The 19,214-nt window shown below is 41.2% G+C and overlaps 1 protein-coding gene across 8 annotated transcripts in view; it reads right to left on the bottom strand.

The window, feature by feature from the left end:
* Positions 1–19,214, bottom strand: part of SYBU (syntabulin) — a 111,631-nt gene that overhangs the window by 52,851 nt on the left and 39,566 nt on the right. For 2 of the 8 annotated variants that reach the window (XM_072734034.1, XM_072734036.1), the window contains exons 2-3: positions 18,187–18,267; positions 16,292–16,496 (exon numbers count right to left, since the gene is read on the bottom strand). In XM_072734034.1, the coding sequence (XP_072590135.1) occupies positions 16,292–16,496; positions 18,187–18,210 (229 nt within the window). In that variant the 5' untranslated portion in view covers positions 18,211–18,267. Of the gene's footprint in view, positions 1–16,291; positions 16,497–17,624; positions 18,004–18,186; positions 18,268–18,568; positions 18,636–19,214 lie in introns of those variants that run through there. The other 6 variants (XM_072734035.1, XM_072734038.1, XM_072734037.1 and 3 more) reach the window with 5 other exon arrangements.

Genomic DNA, 19,214 nt, shown 5'->3' with positions numbered 1-19,214 from the left:
AAAGCAATAATTCTTAATGCAGAGAATCTAGATGGACTGCAGAAGAGTACACAGAAGGAAAGTAAAAATAAACAGAAAAGTTTCCTATAACTGTTGTACCCAGAAAAAATACTGAACAATTTGGTCTATTTATTATTGATCTTTTAATTATGCGTATGGTTTACTTGCTCACTTGCTTTTTGCTTTGTTTCAACATATAGTATATTCAGTTTCATTATTCTGATTTCTGAACACTTTCCCCTGGAACTTGTTAGGCTATAAAGAAAGAAGCTATTAAAGACAGGTGCTGGGGATCCCTGGGTGGCACAGCGGTTTGGCGCCTGCCTTTGGCCCAGGGCGCGATCCTAGAGACCCGGGATCGAATCCCACGTCGGGCTCCCGGTGCATGGAGCCTGCTTCTCCCTCTGCCTGTGTCTCTGGCTCTGTCTCTCCTTCTATCTCTCAAGAATAAATAAATAAAATCTTTAAAAAAAAAAAAAAAAGACAGGTGCTGATACAAAAAAGCCCACACTGGTCAAAGATGGAATAATCTGAGATCAGAAAGAACAAATAATTAATGCAATTGACTGATAGCCATTGGATAACACACACAAAATTTCTGTGAGTGCATAGTCATATAAAAAAATAAAACTAAAGAGAGAAAGTAAGATCCTTTCCACCTAAAAGAATCCCAACCTACTAGAAATCATTGGCAGTGACCCAGGGACCAATTTTTTGTATTGAAATTTCACAATTAGAAGGAAAGAACAAACTAGCATAAATCCTGATTTAAAAACCATTTCTATACAAACTATATTTCAGTATAACTGAAATCCTTCATTGATACTGGGAAGTCCTTCCTTAGAGAAGCATCTGGTTAATGAAAATAGATGAAATGATTGAAACAGAAAGTTACTATTTTGTAATTATTTCTTTTTATTTTTAAGGTTTTATTTATTTATTCATGAGAGACACACACACACACACACACAGAGAGAGAGAGAGAGAGAGGCGCAGAGACACTGGCAGAAGGAGAAGCAGGCTCCATGCAGGGAGCCCGACATGGGACTCGGTCCTGGGACTTCAGGATCAGGCCCTGGACTTGAAGGCGGCGCTAAACAACTGAGCCACCCGGGCTGCCCTATTTTATAATTATTTCTAATGAAATAATTGATTTAAATAACACACATAACGGATGAAACCATCAGACAATAGCCTGATGGAGAATTTACAGTGAAAGGATCAGGCCTTGCCCATCTGCACCCATTTTTAGCATCACCAATGTTGGGCAAACAGACATTATCTACCTTCTGACGGGATGCCAGATAAACACACAGCATTCCCCATGAGGTGTTCTTGCTCTGAAAATTTCCCCTGCATCTAACGAAGCTTTAAAGCTATTGTCCACCATATAAAATATATGGAGAACAGAGAGTAATGAGTCAAATCAGGGGCTGGCAAGCTGCAACCCGCAGGCGAATTCTGCTTGCTGCCTGCTTTTGTAAATAGAATGTTATTGGAACACAGCCATGCTGAATCCTTTAGATATTGTCTACTGTGGCTTTCAAGCTACAATGGCAGAGTTGAATAATTGTGCCACAGATCATCTGGCTAGCAAAGTCATAAATATTTACTATTTTGTTCTTTACAGAAAAAGTTTGTTGACCTCCAGGTTAAATGCTATAAGGAAGCAAACAGACACCTTTAAGACAACTGATGCTATTTCAATGTTCTCTATCATACTAAAGAATTACGTTAATTGTTCAGTAATGAAAATAGCACTATGATTATGTAAGAAAATGTCCATTTTTTAAAGAAATGCATGCTGAGGTGCATATGTAGGCATGATGAAATGACATGAGGTCTGGAGATTTGCCTGTAAAATGCTTCAGCAAAGTAAAAAAAAGAAAAACGGAATAAGTGTAACAAACGTGACAATATTTTGCTATTAATCTGGACAAAGTAGATAAGCAGTATATGGGGACTCATTGTAATATTCTGTTTTTAAATATGTTTTCAAAAGTCCCAAATGTTTTATTTAATTTCTCAAAAAAACATTATTTTAAACAAGTAATTATTTAAAATAGATATAAACATATCACTTAAAAAATCAATTCCATTTACAGCGGTTTTTAGGTTATTTCCAATTTTGTCACTATTATTGAAATTGCTTTAATAACACATTATGAAAATAAATCTTTCAGGCCACCTGGGTGGCTCTGTCAGTTAAGTGCCCAACTCTTGGTTTAAGCTCAGGTCATGATCTCAGGGTTGTGAGATGGAGCCCATGTTGGGTTCACATGCTGGGCATGAAGCCTGCTTAAGATTCTCTCCCTCCCTCTCCTTTTGCCCCTCCTCCTGCTCACAGGCATGCAATTTCTCTCCTCTCCCTCTCTCTCTCTCTCTCTCTTTCTCTAAAAATAAATAAATAAATAAATCTTTGGTCAAATTTTTTTATTACCTCATGGAATGTACATCCAAAGTGGAATTACTAAGCCTTCAAAGAATTTTGAGACAACTTAAATTCTCATTATTGAATCGGAGTATCCCACTTATAAAAATGCTGCCAATATTGAATACTATTGGTTTACATTTTTGCCAAGTAAATAATGAAAAATGTGTTTTTGATGTTTTAGTTTGCACATATTTAATTATTAGTGAGGCACAATGTCTTTCATATGTTTGCTGGCCCTTTTTACAATTCTATGAATTATTAGTTTGACTTTTTCTACTAACTGTTAGGATTTCTTATGGATCTGTAAGGAATCCTTATTTATGAAAAGCATTAGCTCTTTGTTATATTTCATTGAGTTTATTGTTTGTTTTTAATTTATTATGTTTTAACATTCAAACCTCTTTCTCTTTTTAGTTGTCAAATCTCTCCATATTTTCCTTTGCGATTTCTTCCAATCTTTTAATACTTAGAATATCCTTCTTCACTCCAAAATCAATCAAATATTTACTTATACTTTCTTCTAGATATTTAGAGTTTCATTTTTCATTCAAATTTAATCCATTTAGAGTTCATTTTAAAAGGCAGTGTGAGGTTAGATGTTAAATTTATTATTATTACTTAAGAAAAATTTTAGGAAATCTATTCTTTCCACATTACTTTGCAATGTTTTTTTGACAAAATTTTGAAAGCAATGAATAGTTTTTGCAAAGTGAATATATATATGCTTTTGTGTATATATACATTTAAAATCCACATCTTAAAGGATTAAGATTGCCCAAAGTGTGTGTGTGTGTGCGTGTGTGTGTATTACATAATTTCCTGATATTTAATTGAAGTGCCTACCAACCACTGTTATCAAACTTCTGGTGGCAATTATGATGACCAAGTCTCTACTTCAACATCCTTGCCCCAATTACATACAAGAATAAAACACTAGGTTCTAAAGATTACAAATAAAATATTTCTTCAAAGTCCAAGAAACATTTCTACAACTTCTGGTTCATTTTTGAATTAGATCGCAGAGCTCATTTGTTTTCCAAAATGCTGAACTAAACAATTCCAGAAGATGTACTTAAAAATAACGTCAGGCAGAAGAAAATGTGGTTTTGCCATAATGTCTTAAAACATTCCTTTATGGCTCGATGCTGTTCAATGTTCAGTTGCATCATCTGGAGGACAAAATCACTGCTATTCTAAGGAAACACTACTTTAAACTATAGGGAAATCTAGCTGATTGTTATGAATGACCGAGACTATTTAATTCATCCATCCAACAAATATTTATTACCTACTATGTGCCAAACACTGCTATGGGTGTTTGTACTCTTACTGTGCCAGCAATACTGTCATTTCTCAAGACAGTCTGATGGAGACATAAAATGCCATAGCCTAAACTCATGGTTAATCTGAACCCTGTGAAATTCTTACCACAAACCATTCAAATGGACTGAAAGGATGGAGATAAAACATAAAAGTGATATTTATTAAGTAGCTATCACATAACACTAATTTTTAATAATATTTTATAGGTAGGACAAATGAGGCTCAGAGAGGTTAAAGACTCCACAGTCACACTGCTACCAAGTAAGGGACTCAAGATTCAAACTCAGGTTTGCCTGACTCTAAAGTCCTTGCTTTTTTCCACCACTAAAGGCTAGTTTCTTTCTAAATTTTTCTACCTATGTTTGTTCCAAGAGGAAACAGCAGCTATTCTGGGAAGGCCCAAATTAAAAACAGACAGAAGGAAGCTGTTAGAAAGAAGCCATCCCATAATAAACAGGCCACAAAAATTTGAGGCAAGAAATTTTAGCTGGTTCTAGTTTTCCAATATTCTTGCTTCAACACAGTAACCATATAATGTTTGCCATTCAGATAATTTTGCATTCTAGGTTTGGAACAGGAAAATTTGAACTTCTCATCCTTTACCTAATTTTAGCATCTTTTTGGAGTGGGAATTCACAAGTGATTTTGCTTCAGTATTATTCAATGTGACACTACCCAATACAATAGTCAATGCTAAAGTGCAAGAATCCTATCCATTCGTCCATCCACCCACCCATCCACTCACCCATCCATCTACTCATCCAAGTCTTCCACAAATAGCTACTGATTTCCTATTATGTGCCAGGTAGCCTTCTAGATATTAGTGATGTTATGATGATCAAGACTCTCTAAGAGCCTTGTCCTGAATAAGTTTATGTTCTAGTGGTGGAAAGAGACAGTAAAAAAAATGAATTACATAGAGAAGATATTTGATTGTGATGTACTGTTAATGAAACAAATTGTGTGATATCATACAGACTAAATAGGTGCGGTGGGTGGGAAGTTATGTCATTTGACATGTTGTCATGGAAGGCCCTGAAGAGGTCATTCTAGCTGAGACAAAAAAAAAAATGATCATGAAAAAGGAAGGGGAAAGAACTCCAGGCGGAGGGAACAACAATGGAGTTTGTGCACCAAGGAAACTGGAAGGAGGTTGGGCAGGTTGAGAGGGAGAGAAGGCTGATGAAAGATTGAAGGGACGCAATAGCCTGAGCATGCACAGGAGCACAGGACCATAGACCAGGAATCCCAAATTTATGTTAAATGCGATGGAAGCCATAATGTGCATTAAGCAGATGACAACAATTTGGCTTGTGGAGGACATCCTGTAGTAATTATAATATACCTGGCTAATATCTGCAGAGTGCATACTAAGTACCTGGTATGTTCAAAACACTTAATACAAGTCTTAATTAACAGTCTAATATCCCTTGGAAACAGGCTAGTATCATCTTGCTTTGCAGAGGGCATATAAAACTAGTACTAGCATTTATGCCACCAGCCTGAGGTTGTAGTCAGTAAGTGGTAGAACCATGATAAGAATCCAAACAGGCTAAGTCCAAAGCCTCCTTCTTAACCACTATGCTGTGGTTTAGGAATGAATGAGCCGAAGCAAATAAATGTGTGGAGGCCCTGGCCCTGGTGGAAATCAGAGATGACAGTGGTTTGACTAGGTGGTAGCAGGGAAAATTTTGAAGAAAGTAGATGGATTTGGAATATATTTGGGAAAAATAATCCAAAGTATTTAACTCATGATAATGAAAAATAGGAAGAGTCAAAGATGTCTTCAAGGTTTTTCTCATAAGCAACAGGTACATGGTGGTCATACCTGAGTGAGAGAAAAATGGGTTTATGAGTGTGTAGGGGCTGAAACCAAGAATTCTGTTTTTGAGGGGCACCTGGGTAGCTCAGTCAGTTAAGTGCCCGATTCTTGATTTTGGCCCAGGTCATGATCTCAGGGTTGTAAGATCAAGCCCTGTATCAGGCTCTGTGCTGAGGGTGGAGTCTCCTTGAGATTTTCTCTCTCTCTCTCTCTGCCCTTTCCCTACCTCATGCTCTCTCTCTTAAAAAAAAAAAAAAATATATATATATATATACCTATATATATATATACATATATATATATATACCCTACCTATATATATATATATATATATATATATATATATATATATATATATATATCTGTTTTTGATATGTTAAATTTGAGGCACAAATTAACCATGACCTTGAAGATATCAAGTAGGCAGCTGTATATGAGAGACAGAAGCTTAGCGGACAGGCTGGGAACATCACCAACCTACAGGTGAGAAATTTAAAGATGGATACCCTTGGGGAGGGCAGGAGGAGAAGAGGGCATTGTGACACTATGAGGACAGGGAGACAGGGGAGCCAGCAATGATGCCCAAGGAGTGACTAGAGAGGCAGGAGGAACTTCAGAGGATTGGGACCACAGACACTAAGGAGGAAAATCCTCCCTAAGGGAGAGGTTTGTTCAATTGTGTTGAGTGCTTCTGAGAAGTCAAGGAAAATGAGGGCAGAAGAGAGAAAGATCTGCCAGCATGGTCACCCACACACTTGACAAGGGCAAATCATGGAGTTCTGCTGTGAAGAGAAGCAGAGAATTATGATGGCAGGCACAAGGAGATGAGGAGTCAAAGCAGCTTATTTGCTTTTAAGGATGTGTATACTCAAGCAAGTGCATGTGTGAGCTGATGAAAATGAGCTGGGGAAGGAATGCAAATGAAGCACTTCCACCAAGACTTGTCACCTACATCTATAAAAATGGAGAGTGGAGTAATTATTTAATGAATGTCTCTCTGGTTTCTTGGAGACAAAATAATTGTCTCACATGTAAACATTCCCAGGATTTCTGAGCTATTTTGGAGCTTCGAGTGCTCTCATACGTCATTCTGGTGCAGCCCTAGGCAGGAGAGGAAGACGAAGCAAAAGGAGGTAAGTCTCCATTTCTTCATAGGACTCGAGCTGTATTGGAAACAAAGGCCTGCCTCTACTGGTTTTTTTCCAAGCAGCAAGTTGTTTGATTTGTGTTAGCAGCCAGAGGAGAAGAAATTTGGAGAGGAAAACAATTTGGTCCAACTACATAGTTAATGTAGTGTGAGGAATGAATCTATGGAGTTCTGGTGAGGGAGTAGCTGGTGTGGAAACTGGGGAACCAGGGTGGCTATGTCACTGCCCTAAGACAGGTGCATCTGACGAGGGGTGTGGGGAAGGAATCTGCCCCTTAGGCTTCCATTTCTTTTGCCAGGTCCTTTGTAGGGTTATGATCTTTCCAAAATAGGCATATTATTAATACATCTGACCTTCCCTCTCCTTAGCAATACAAGTTTATTTGCAGTTTCTAAGCTATGCCTTCTTAAAGACTCAGTTATTTATTTTTTTAAGGTTCCTTGGTGGGAGAAGTTGGAGAGAGGGAGATGGAAGGAGAACTGGAAGGATCAGAAGGAAAGAGAAGAGAGAGCCAGACACACAGACCAAGAAGTTATCTTGTAATCTCTTGAAAACTTTATAACAAGGATACTCCAAGCCACTCTATGAACACCTGAATTATAGTTAGCTGTCTTGTAGCAATGTAAAGATTTTTCCCTTCCGTTCTATTTTTCTCACATTGAAAACCTGAACATAGTGATAGTTAGGAAGGAGTAAGGGATACAAATGGAAGAAAGTTATGGAAAAAACAATACTCTTAGAGTTCCTGCAATTGCTACATTTGAGTTTTTTCTATTTGAAAAAAAAATTGTTTTAGATAATATATGTGTATCACGGTATTTACTTTGGAACAGAGAAAGAAGAGAATTATGCTCATATAACAGTCTACTTCCAGTGATATTCATAAAATACATTCCAAATTTTGAAGGTTAGCCCCACGGACAAAATGTCCATCTACAGAAGAATGACTGAATAAATGATGGCCCTCTCTAGAGTGGGATATATGGTGTCATGACAATGAATGAGAGGACTTCTGTGTGCTGACAAGCAATGACAGGTACAGGTACTGCCTGGATACACATTCCTGGACGGCAAGAGTTCTGTCGGTAACTCTGTCCATCACTCTAGATCAGCTTCTGGGATAGTGCCTCGCCCACAACAGATGTTCAATAAATATTCACTTAACAAATAAATAGAAAGGATCACAGATCAATATAGCATGATCTCACTTTGGCAAAAAGCAAAACAAAATAAAACCTATAAATGTGATTACATCCACTCAAAGTGTTTGCATAGTTTTACTTCTTCTGAGTTTAAAAAAAATACAATAATTAGCATTAAAAATATAATTTTCACAAACAGCTCAGGGTAAATAGAAGGTTGAGTTAGGGTCCATGGGCTCAAGAATTCTGAGGGTTAGGTTAGTGTCTGTGGGGAAGGCTAACTGTAAGGGCACCCACACAAAAGACAGGATAAAGACTGAGCCAGCCAGGAAAAAGGAAGGCCCAGGAAAATTCACACTGAGCAGGAAAAAGCCTATAGGATGAGTTTCTGCAGGGAGCGGGGGTGAGTGTTGGATGAGGCTACATGCAGAGCACTGGTATGCACTGGGAAGCTTGGTTTGGGCTCCCTAAAAAGAGGGAGAGCAGTCATTCAGACCTACAAATATAGAGAACAAACATTGTGGCCAGAGGGGAGACAAGGGGAAAGAGAAGGGAAAAAAAGGTGAAGGGGAGTGGGAACCAGAGGTTGCCAGTTATGGAATGAATAAGTCACAGGAATAAAAGATACAGCACAGGGAACAGAGTCAATAGGATGTTGCATAGGGACACCAGTGAGCATAGCATAAGGTACAGAGTTGTTGAGGTAACTCAACAGATTTAAAAACCATACCTCATGTGGTATGACAGAGGAAACCCTAATGTGGAATGTATCCTTCGGCTACCTAGTCTGACCTGTAAATATACTTACCTATATTCACATCCAGCCTTTCTTTTCTTCCTAACATGTCTTCTTGGGTCCACCCCCAGTCTTATTACAAAGTTAATACTTTTCTGTTCTCTCTCAATCCATCTCTGTGTCTCTCTCATGCTCACTCCTCTCTCTCTCTCTCTCTCTCTCTATATATATATATATATATATATATATTATATTCTCTCTCTATATATATATTATATATATATATAATATATATATATATCTCCCTGTGTGTGTCTCTTTGTCTATTTCCCCTCAGCCTAGAAAACTTATCAAAATGCCTGTCATTTGATAAACACTGTCTTTACTACAAATGCAACACTTCTTTTTATTCTATTTACTCTTTCCTATTCCAGTTAAGCTTGTTTTAAAAAGTTGTCTACACTCTATTTGTCACCTTCCATTCATATCTTGGCCTGATGCAGTTTGGATCCATCTCCATGATCTTCTGGAATTATTTCTGTCTAAGAACACTGATAACCTAGTGCATTTATCTTTGAACACTTTTTAGTGCACCCCTTCCTTAATTTCACTGTGACATCAGAAACTGCTGACTACTTTCTTCTCAAAACTCTTCCATTAGCATTAGAGACACTGTCAGTCCTGGCTCTCCTCCTTCCTCTCTGAACTCTTCCTTGGTTGCCTTGATTTCCCTTTTTTTTTTTTTTTTTTTTTGTCTACTCTTGCTTTACCTCAGAGGTCTGGCCTTAGGCCTCTAATCTTTCTCCATGCACTGCCCTCAGGTAATACTATCAACTCCATGGACTTCAGCTACCAACATCTCTGACTTCTCTTTGGAGCTCCAGATCTTTCCCTTTATCTCAAATGCAACAATGGTTCATCTGAATTTGTTAACCTGACTCACTGTCTTCCCCAGTCCTGCTACTCCATTTGTGTTCATCCAGAGGAAAATGAGATAGAACACTTTCCTGCCCCTTCCACTTGCAATTGGCAGCTACGACCCACATGTTTTAGCCCCCAAATCCTCTTATATATCATGTTATCAGTCTTTAACTAGACTGCCACAATGGCCTTCAAACCAGGCAGACTCCTTACCATCATTCCTGCTTCCTTCCATCTACTGACCAACACATAATCAGAAAGATTTTTCTAAATCATAAATCTAGTCATAATTCTTTCCTGCTGAAAACCCTTCCATGACTGCAATATCTTTAGGAATTGTAAAATGGCAGCCCATGAGCCACATTCAGCTGTTTATGCATGGGACTTAGCTAGCAGTTAGTCAAATACCTGAATTTTTAGAATTTTGAATATCGTTAGCAGAGGCACATGCTGTCCAGTTCTAGAGTCCCCTTTATTGTCATCTATTCAGGTGGCCCCACTTTCTATATTACTATTCTAGTTTCTGTATAGATCCTTGATCTCATGAATCAGGTTAGCACAGCATATAAAACCTTTCCTGATCTGACCTGGCCCACCTTTCCAATCTCATTTTGTGCTTTTAACTCAGGTCTGTGATGCCAAGGCTCTTGGCATCAGTTTATCCAGTGCACTGCACTAATTAATGTTACTTCTTTGAGTCCTTGGGTTTATGAAATGTGAGACCAATGTGGATAATAAATGGAGCAAGAAACTCAAATTATAAGGAGGAAGTGTGTGTAGAGTGGGTGTAGGCAAAAGGGACAGGGAAACAAAACAAGTGAGTAAAGGTAGTTGTGTGAGAATTCTATCTAAAGATGTGTTATCCCACTTATTTTCTGGCACCAGGGTTAAGGCAGTAATATAATTGATTTTTCATTCTCTGTGTTTTATTCATTATCGTTGCTTCAGCACAATTCTGATCCTCAGTAGGCATTTAATAAATGCTTACTGGATACTACATTTTTTGTGGAAGCTTGCAAAAAATGGTGAATATCCTGTTACTCCTAGGTTAGTTTCTCTTTTTCTCTTTCAATGAATCCACTGGGTATTCACCAACAGTGTACCCAGTATACCTACTTTCAGTATATCCCGAATCATCCTAATACCAAAGAAAGTAAATGCAAAAGAGTTAGAAGTATGCTAGAGATGGTAAATCTAGAGAAAGGATTATTTGGGAAAATAAAGGAAGAAAATGCTTTCTCCTTCCCCTGTACCTGTCTACTATTTGGACACAAGTTACACCAATAATGTAGATACAAGGAATATTAATGCTAAGACTAATGACACGGGAATTGTAAAAACAGAGTGAGAAGCTATCATTTCCAGGGAATGCAGAGGCATTTTTCTTGCCGCATGCCATGAGTTTAGTGTGTCTGGTCATCAGTTCTGTCATCTTTGATCTTTCTTCATTTTGTGAAGCCACTAGGGTAGGCTCCTCACATCCCTCATCCAAAATTCCCAAACCCACACAGACCACAAAGGACTGAACCTCAGACTTCATGAGGCATAAGAGTCATCTGGAAAGCCAAAAAAACAAACAAACAAACAAACAAACAACAACAACAAAAAAAAACCACACACAACAGATTCCTCGGTCCTCCCATTCTGTGATAATAGGTTAGGGTGGGGCCAAAGCCCCAAGTTTTCCTGAGGATTCAAAAGTAGACAAAACCATTCTCTGAAATTGAGAAACAATTCATTGTTTCTCATTGTTCTAAAACATTGTTTTAGAACAATGTTAGTATTTCAGTACATAAAAGATTTTCATGTTAAGAACCATAACTTGCTCTTAGGCACGGTGCAATTCCATCACGATTACCATTCATTGTCCCCACTGCTATGTATTTCTTTTATTAGATGGCAAAAAAAAATTTTTGCTCTTGCCCTCCTAACTGCAGTCACTATATCCTCAAAGAAATACTGCCCAGGTACCCTTCATTTGTAACCTATATCTTTAGATACTTATTTCTGCAGCTGAGGCAGCTAAGCACTTGAAATCTCTATTATGCAATAGTGCCTGGGTCCCCTAATCATTAAAATGATACTAAAGTCTTAGGGTCTTTGTTTTTTTTTTTTTTTTTGTCACAGCAGGTTGGCAGTCATTCAATTTTAATGTAATTCAGTATTATAGCTCACTTCAGTTGAAGCAGTTCACCTCCATCCTGATTATTGGGTTCAAAGGTTTACTCTATCCAGATGCCAAGTTTCCTCAACTGGACAAAAGCAAAGCAGAAATATTTCTGTTTGACAAGCCTGGCAAATTTCTGGAGGTACTGTCATGTCATAGCAGGGCACTCAACAGGTTGTAATTTGCCTTAATTGTCCTTCCCACAAACAGCAGCAATGATTACCTCTAGGTCACTGGCGCTCAAAGAAGGATTTCTTTCCAGCCACTGTAAAATCCAAAATACTCTCCACAAACACCTTACTCAGGACTCAACTGCAAAGAATCTTGGATTCTGACCATTTAGTGTACAGACCCGGCACATGTTTTTAACAGGTGAAATCACAAACTTGTCTACGTATCTATGTGTGTATATTCACAACATGGAAGTAACTTCAAGAAATCACTGGTCTCCCATAAAACAACCAGGGTTCTCTACACATAATTTGTTCTACCTGCCATGCTTACAAGGCACCCCCAGGAGAACTAGAATAAAACCCAGAGATCCATCTGCCTTCCAGCTGCAAGGGGTAATTATTACCACAACTAAGCAAGGAGGAATGCACAGCATGCTGCTAACCACATCAGGTGACTGATGGAGGTGACTGGCTGACTTACCCGTGTCAGGGGCTTTTCCAAGAGTGGCTGGAGCCACAGTAGGGTGACAAACAGAATCCACTACCAATGAAGAAAGGGGAGGAAAATTGTCAGAGGCCTAGATTCAATGGGTCACACCCGAGACACAAATCACAAAGGTGAGTTTTATCAATTCATGGGTATGTTACAATGAGAAACAAGTTGCAGTGGGGTGCGGGGACAGAAAATGGGCTGACGTCATGCCAAAACACTGGATTAAAAAAACTATTTAAAAATAAAAGAGGGGGGACGCCTGGGTGGCTCAGTCATTTAAGTGTTCAACTCTTTGATTTCAGCTCAGGTCACGATCTCGGAGATGTGGGGTTGAGCCCACATGTATTGGGCTCCGCAAGCAGCAGGGAGTCTGCTTGAGATCCTCTCTCTCTTTCCCTGTGCCCTTCCTCCTTCTCTCTCTCTCAAATACATGAATAAATCTTAAAAAAAAAAAAGAGGAGACATGCAAGCAGACGTTTTCTTTCTACTGACTTATTATTAACTGTACTTCCTTCTGAATTCTTTTTTTCAAACTTCAGTTAATATTACTACGAATATATATTTTGCTTGCCATGCACACAAAATCGGGCCTGGCCTCCAATATCATATAAACTTAACTGTACCCAATTAAGGTCACAGTGACTAAGACTAAAAACAAACTGTAAAGAACAGACTCATCAGGAGAATGATATGGGAGTGCAAAATGTACGTGCTGATGAACAAAATATACGCATATCTTCCAAGAAATTCTGTTAATAAGAAGCTATTAAAAGAAACGCTCTTTGGGGATACACCCCAAATGAATTGCAAAAGGTCACACACAACTCCTCTCTGAAATGAGATAGATACAACATACAAATTAGCATATAGAATATCAAGTCATTAAATGTTCCTTGTCAAGACTCCCTTGGGAAGATAAGGGGAAGGCAGTGGAGTGGGGGAAGGAATAGAGAGAGTAGGCAAAAATGGACAGGTCACTTTGAAAATACATGCTTTCTGGTCTTTTAATTTCACAGATCAGTAAAATTAAAAGGAAAACATAAGGTAGATGTGGAAAACACACCAACATACAGTTAGTTGTCATTTATTTTGCTCAAGTTTAACCACCATCCACCATCATGACTTTTGTTATAATAAAATATAACATTATGAAAAACATATATATGTAATATATAAAGGATAGGATATATATAAACATGTATAAATAAATGCAACATATTTATATAAATATGTATGTGTGTATACATATGTATTGTATATGTATATATGTATATATATTGTATTGTATATGTGTGTACATATATATACATATATATATATTCCTTATGTAATATATAAAGGATAGGGAAGCCAGACTCTCGAAATAAAGGATAATTCTTTGTATTAGGTAAATTTAGTTTCATGTAAACTCACCACATCCTTTTTTAAAAAACTGAATATCTTAGAACATATGATGCTCTTCACAATTAATGCCTTTGACACAAATTTGGGGAAAGAGTCCAGTTTGCAGTTCTGAAAATGTAGTTTTCAAATTACAGGAATCCCCCTAACTCTGCATGTCCCCTTTCACATTGATGAATATGATGATTTTTAAAGAACACAAGCTAAAACAGAATGATCACCATAAGGTTATGAAGCTGCAGCAGCAACAGACACCTCTAAATTAGTTTAGGTTAATCCTAGCAGAGGATGGCACTTTTCACATTTGCATGTACCTTGGTCTGTAACTTAAATGCCATGATGAAGCAGCCAACACACATTCTGGCCTCAGTGTTAAAGTGGCTGGATTAAAACCAGCTATTTCCCCCTGCTGGTAGACATGTTTTACATTCTCTACCTCAATGCCTGTAGCTTTAATGCTCCCCATAGAACTAAAACCATTTATTTCCCATCCACCAACTGACCTCCTAAAGCATCATTAACACGCCCCCAAAGGGGGCTCCCGTCAATTTTCGTCAGCCCAGCACTCAAAGCTGTTGTGGGGTAGGGGTGTATCAGAGGAAAGGAAGGCAGAGAATGAAAGGGATGGACCCAAACCTTGGGGAAGCACCGACACAGAAAGATGAGGCCTAGGAAGAGAGGGAATCCTACCCGGAGGCAGGATGCAAGGCCAAAGATGGAAAGACCGGTTTATAGATGCCCATAATTAGATGCTTCTTTCACTCAATTCTCAGCTACTTAATGGCGGAAGGATCAATATCTGCTTTCGATTTTCATGTACAGCATTATGGCCTTAGTGGGAGATGGGTCTCCTGGGAAGGAGAGATCATCCAGGAATAGGTCTTGGAGAGAGTGAGTCATAACCAAAATTAGTTATTGTATTGGTTTGCCTAATGTATTTTCTAAAACATATGTAGAATTTTTCTTTTGTTTCAACCATCCTTTTTTTTTTTTTTCCCAACACTACTCACCCTGAAGTCCATATTAGAGAAGATATCAGGGATAAATGTGTAATGGAGTTATGTAAACAAAGAGTGTCAGTTTGAAATGATATCCCCTGGGTTCACCCACACTCTGACAAAACAATGCCTGAGCTCCAAACTGGAGTTAAAGCAAGCAGCACTGCCTTCTGCAAACATGTTTCCAGGTTTTAGGTATCTTTGTGTTTTCTCCTTGGAAGAGTATCAAACAACCATCAGTGGGTCTTCATTTTAAGCTAGATTCATATAAGCCAAATGGCAAGAAACAAACTCTAAAATGTATTTTGATAGAATTTTTTTTTCCAGAATCAAGAGAGAGTCTGAGGCTTTACAGAGGAAAAAAAAATGGTAGCATAGTATTTCCAATGTACAATTTACACATGGGATAGATTTCATGAAATTACGTTAAGAAATCCAAAGCTGCACTTAAAGGAACCCTGAAAAACATACTGGATACAAAAATAATGGAATATCGGAACCTGCTAAAATGGGGCATTAATCATGGCATCTTGATTCACATGTCCCTTCTCATACCTGTGTTAACCTCCTAATTACATTTTCCCTAAATAAGCTCTAAAGAATATCCACTATGAGACATTCTTCATTACTCACAAGACAGTCACTCTTTTAAATTTCATCCAATTTTCTGATACTTCCTAAAGAATGCAAGTTGTTCGAAGTCATGTCCTTTCATGGGTCATAACAGGTTCTGTTAAGTGATCATCAGGAGCTCTGAAGAGATTTGTGCCTTTACCAAACGTGTTCACAACTATAAGGAAACTTCCTAAATCATGTGCTCAAACTGACATCCCTAGTTCATCTTTTTAAGAACCATCATTTACTAAGCATTTCTATCAGCCAGGCACTGTACTAGGGAGTACTTTCAGGTCATTCAACCTTACAGCAGCTCTATAAGGTAGGTGATGATTCCATTTTATGGATATAATAACTGAGGCTTACGGAGGTTAAGCAACCTACCCAAGGTTATTAAGCTTCTAAAATGCTGCAAAGGTCAAGGATTCCATCTCAGGTCTGGCAGATTACAAAGCTCGTGTTTTTTCCCTCTAAACTACAAGGTCAGGCCGGCCCTGGGACATAAACCTCCTTGACCCTGACCTCACCTATTAGGAGTTGTTTCATCTTTGGGGATTCTATAATCAGATGTGCGCAGGCTTAGAAAGGTTGCTTGTATAAAAATGCAAGCTAATACATTTCCCAGATTTATTGAAAGAATAGTTTTTAAAAGAGTCATAGGAACAAAAGTTAGAGCTCATGTAGTAAATTATAAACTAGAAGAACATCTAAAACAGGTGCAAATTTCCATTAGGGTTGAACCAAATGAACCTGCTGTATGTGAAGGTCAAAAGTGGTCAAAAAAGGTGCAACCTAGGACAATTCATCCTGATAACAGAAGTGTAGATGTAGGCTCTAAGGGGCACACTCCAGCCCATTCACAATGCACCAGCAGAGCACACACTTCTTGATTGTGTGTGGCTTCCATGGGTACTATACCTGAGCAGAAGCTATTGCTGCTAATGGTCCTCGCTGAGCGCCCAGAGCTGCTGGCGTTGAACTCTCTGCTCTCTTCCTCAGAGAAGGGAGACTCAGAGGCGGGGGACACTTTGTGCTGTTGCTGGGGCAGATGGGGCCGAAGAATCAAACGGGGAATTCGGCTTCGGGAAATCTCCTTCTCATGATGCTGCACTCTCTGCTCCTTCTCAAAATTGGACATTAAAAAGAAAACAATAGGAAACTTGTTTCCTCCTCTTAACTCTTGTTTGTTTCTTCTGGGCTGTCTATGAAATCACATTTCTGAATATTGAATCTTCACAGAGCAGTCCTTATCTCAGCTGCTTAAATGAGCACCAAAACTCTGCCACTGAGCTGATCTTTCCAATCTACTGAAGAGCATACTTGAGAATAGGTGTGTGTGCATGATGCGCGTGCGCACACACACACACACACACACACACACACTCTTCCACCCATTAGCAGAAAAGCCATTTCATTCACCCATGCGATTCCTAACTCACCTTCCCACTTTGGGTTTTTTCTATCACATTCAAGCTTCTACTTCTCTCAAAGGTTCTTTATTACTCACAGTACACTCCAGCTTGTTACTTGATTTCCTCTAGACTTCCATTTTGCTTTCCCTGAATTAGCTGTGACAATTTGATTTCTGCTTTCCAGTCTGCTCACAGAGCAGTCCCTATATACCTGGAACAATTCTTTCCCGATAGATCATGCAGACTTATCTTTCAAATCCCTCCTCTTCCGGCCAGGATCTTAATTATTCATTAATATCCTGGTACACAAGGCTTTTTGCCAACAGAAAAGCAAACAAAAATCCAATACCCAGTAAGATGGCTCCACCTTTAACATCATATTTAGCTTTTGTTTTCCTTACAGGACACCCAGGAGAAGAGCGTTTTCTCTCTCTCTCCCCTTAAAAAAACACAGAATTAAACACAGAGGGCGATGGCTTGGTTTTAAAAATGCATAAAAAGTATTATCTTGGCAAGGTTTTCCAATTTTTGAAGTGCTTTCCCAACCGTTATTGCATTTGATCTTTACAACCCCAACTTAAATCCCTTTTTACAGATGAGGAAACTGAGTCTAAAAGCTTATGCAATGAGGCATATCATCATCTAGATGTAGAATGAGCCTTAAGCCCAGTGTTTTTCGGGGTCACCACCACCCTGCCTTATTAAAATGGATTCCTAGGAGGAGCTCTTCGCAAAAAACTCACCGCTCCCTCCAACCTCTGCAATCCAAAAAGGCCTTTGGATTGGGTAACAAACAGTGTTTGGAAACATGACCTCCCGCCCATTTCCCCGCGGCTCACCAGGCAGGGTCGCTGCCAAAGTCAACACCTCGGGAGGTCTGCACAGCGCAGGAACCGAGGGGAAAGCTCCTGAGGCCGCTCAGGCATCCACCCCATCCAGGGCGAAAGCCGCACCCAGCCGCTGGACCCGCGCTGCGCATCAGTCACCCAGCAGGTATCCCACGTCACCCGCCCTCGGCACACTGCAGACCTGGACCGATGCTGGGCTGCTGGCACGCTGGGGACCCTATTGCCGTCACCGGATCCTTTCTATTCTCATCACACACCACACCAGGCATCGTTTGGGAGCCGGATCCCAAATCCCCAATTTCAGGAGACGGGATTAACCCTCCGAAGTCGATCTTTTAATCCTCGCGTCCACACGTCAGCCCCTCAAATCTTTTCCTGCTGTGCCATCTCCCGGTCGCAGCACCTGAGCGGATGCCCCTCTGCCCTCCCAGCGTCCCCACCACCGCCCCCCCCGGCTCACCCCGCTCGCCCACTGCCCCGCGGCGCCCACCCTCCCTCTGCGTCTCCGGCGCCCGCGGAGGCTGCCGCCCGTCCCCCGACGTGCCGTCCTTACCTTGGTCTCCCGAAGGGGTCCCATCGCTCTGCCGCCCGCCGGGTCCCCGCGCCGCCGCGGCCGCCGTCCGGGAGGAGGCACCTGCGGGCACGGAGCGAGGACGCTGCGCTGAGCGGGCGCGGGCGCGGGCTGCGGGCTGCGGGCTGCGGGCCCCCCTCGCCGCGGCCGCCGTGCGCCGGGCTCCGAGGGCGCGCCCCGCCGCGCCGCCCCGCCCCGCCCCGCCCCGCCCCGGCCGGACACGTGGTGCCGCCGCCTCCCCGCCTCCCCGCCTCCTCCCTCACCTGCCCGACCCCGGCGACCGCTGGCGCCGCCCGCCCGACCCCCAGCGGGCAGGCCGCGGCCCGCACCCCCAGCCGGGAGGCGCCCGCCCCCTCTTTGGCACCTGGGGTCCGGCTGCAGGGGGTGCCCGTCTGGCAGGAGAGCGGAGAAAGCTGCGACATCCCCGAGGGCCAAAATGGAGAAAGTTCTTCCCTCGCGGCCCCCCCGCCGTCCCGGCTGCAAGTCGCCGTGCGGCTCCCGGTTACCTCGCCCGAGCGGCGGGGCGGGCCCCTGCACCCGGCCCCCAGCCCCCAGCCCCCAGCCAAGCCGGTGCTGCAGGACTGACACAGCGTCTGGGTCAGGGATGGGGGGGCGGGGGCAGAAGGGCCGGGAACGAGCCGGAGGCCGCTTCCCGAGGGCGGGGAGGCCTCTTCTCCGTCTCTGCCCCGCAGCGCCTGGAATGAGCCCCAGGCACAGGGCAAGGGGAAGGACCCTACACCTGAACTGGTCGCAGACCGGCCGCTCGGCAGCCCCAGCTCCCTCCCAGCTGAGCGCTTCACCGCGAAGTCGGACCTCTCCGGACTTGAGTCTATCCCCGTTAAATCGACGGATAATAATACCTACCTTGAGGGTGGCTGTGAGGATTAGATGGGGAAAACAAAACAGCTGTACCCACTTTACTGAACAGAATTTTACAAAGGCCCATTAAGTCACCCCTTCAATATTTCCTGAGGCCTCTTACTTGACAGGCAGAAAAAGCATTTGTGAGG

This window comes from Vulpes vulpes, chromosome 13, assembly GCF_048418805.1.
Source record: "Vulpes vulpes isolate BD-2025 chromosome 13, VulVul3, whole genome shotgun sequence".
NCBI lineage: Eukaryota > Metazoa > Chordata > Mammalia > Carnivora > Canidae > Vulpes > Vulpes vulpes.
This window is presented reverse-complemented; position numbering and strand designations above follow the sequence as displayed.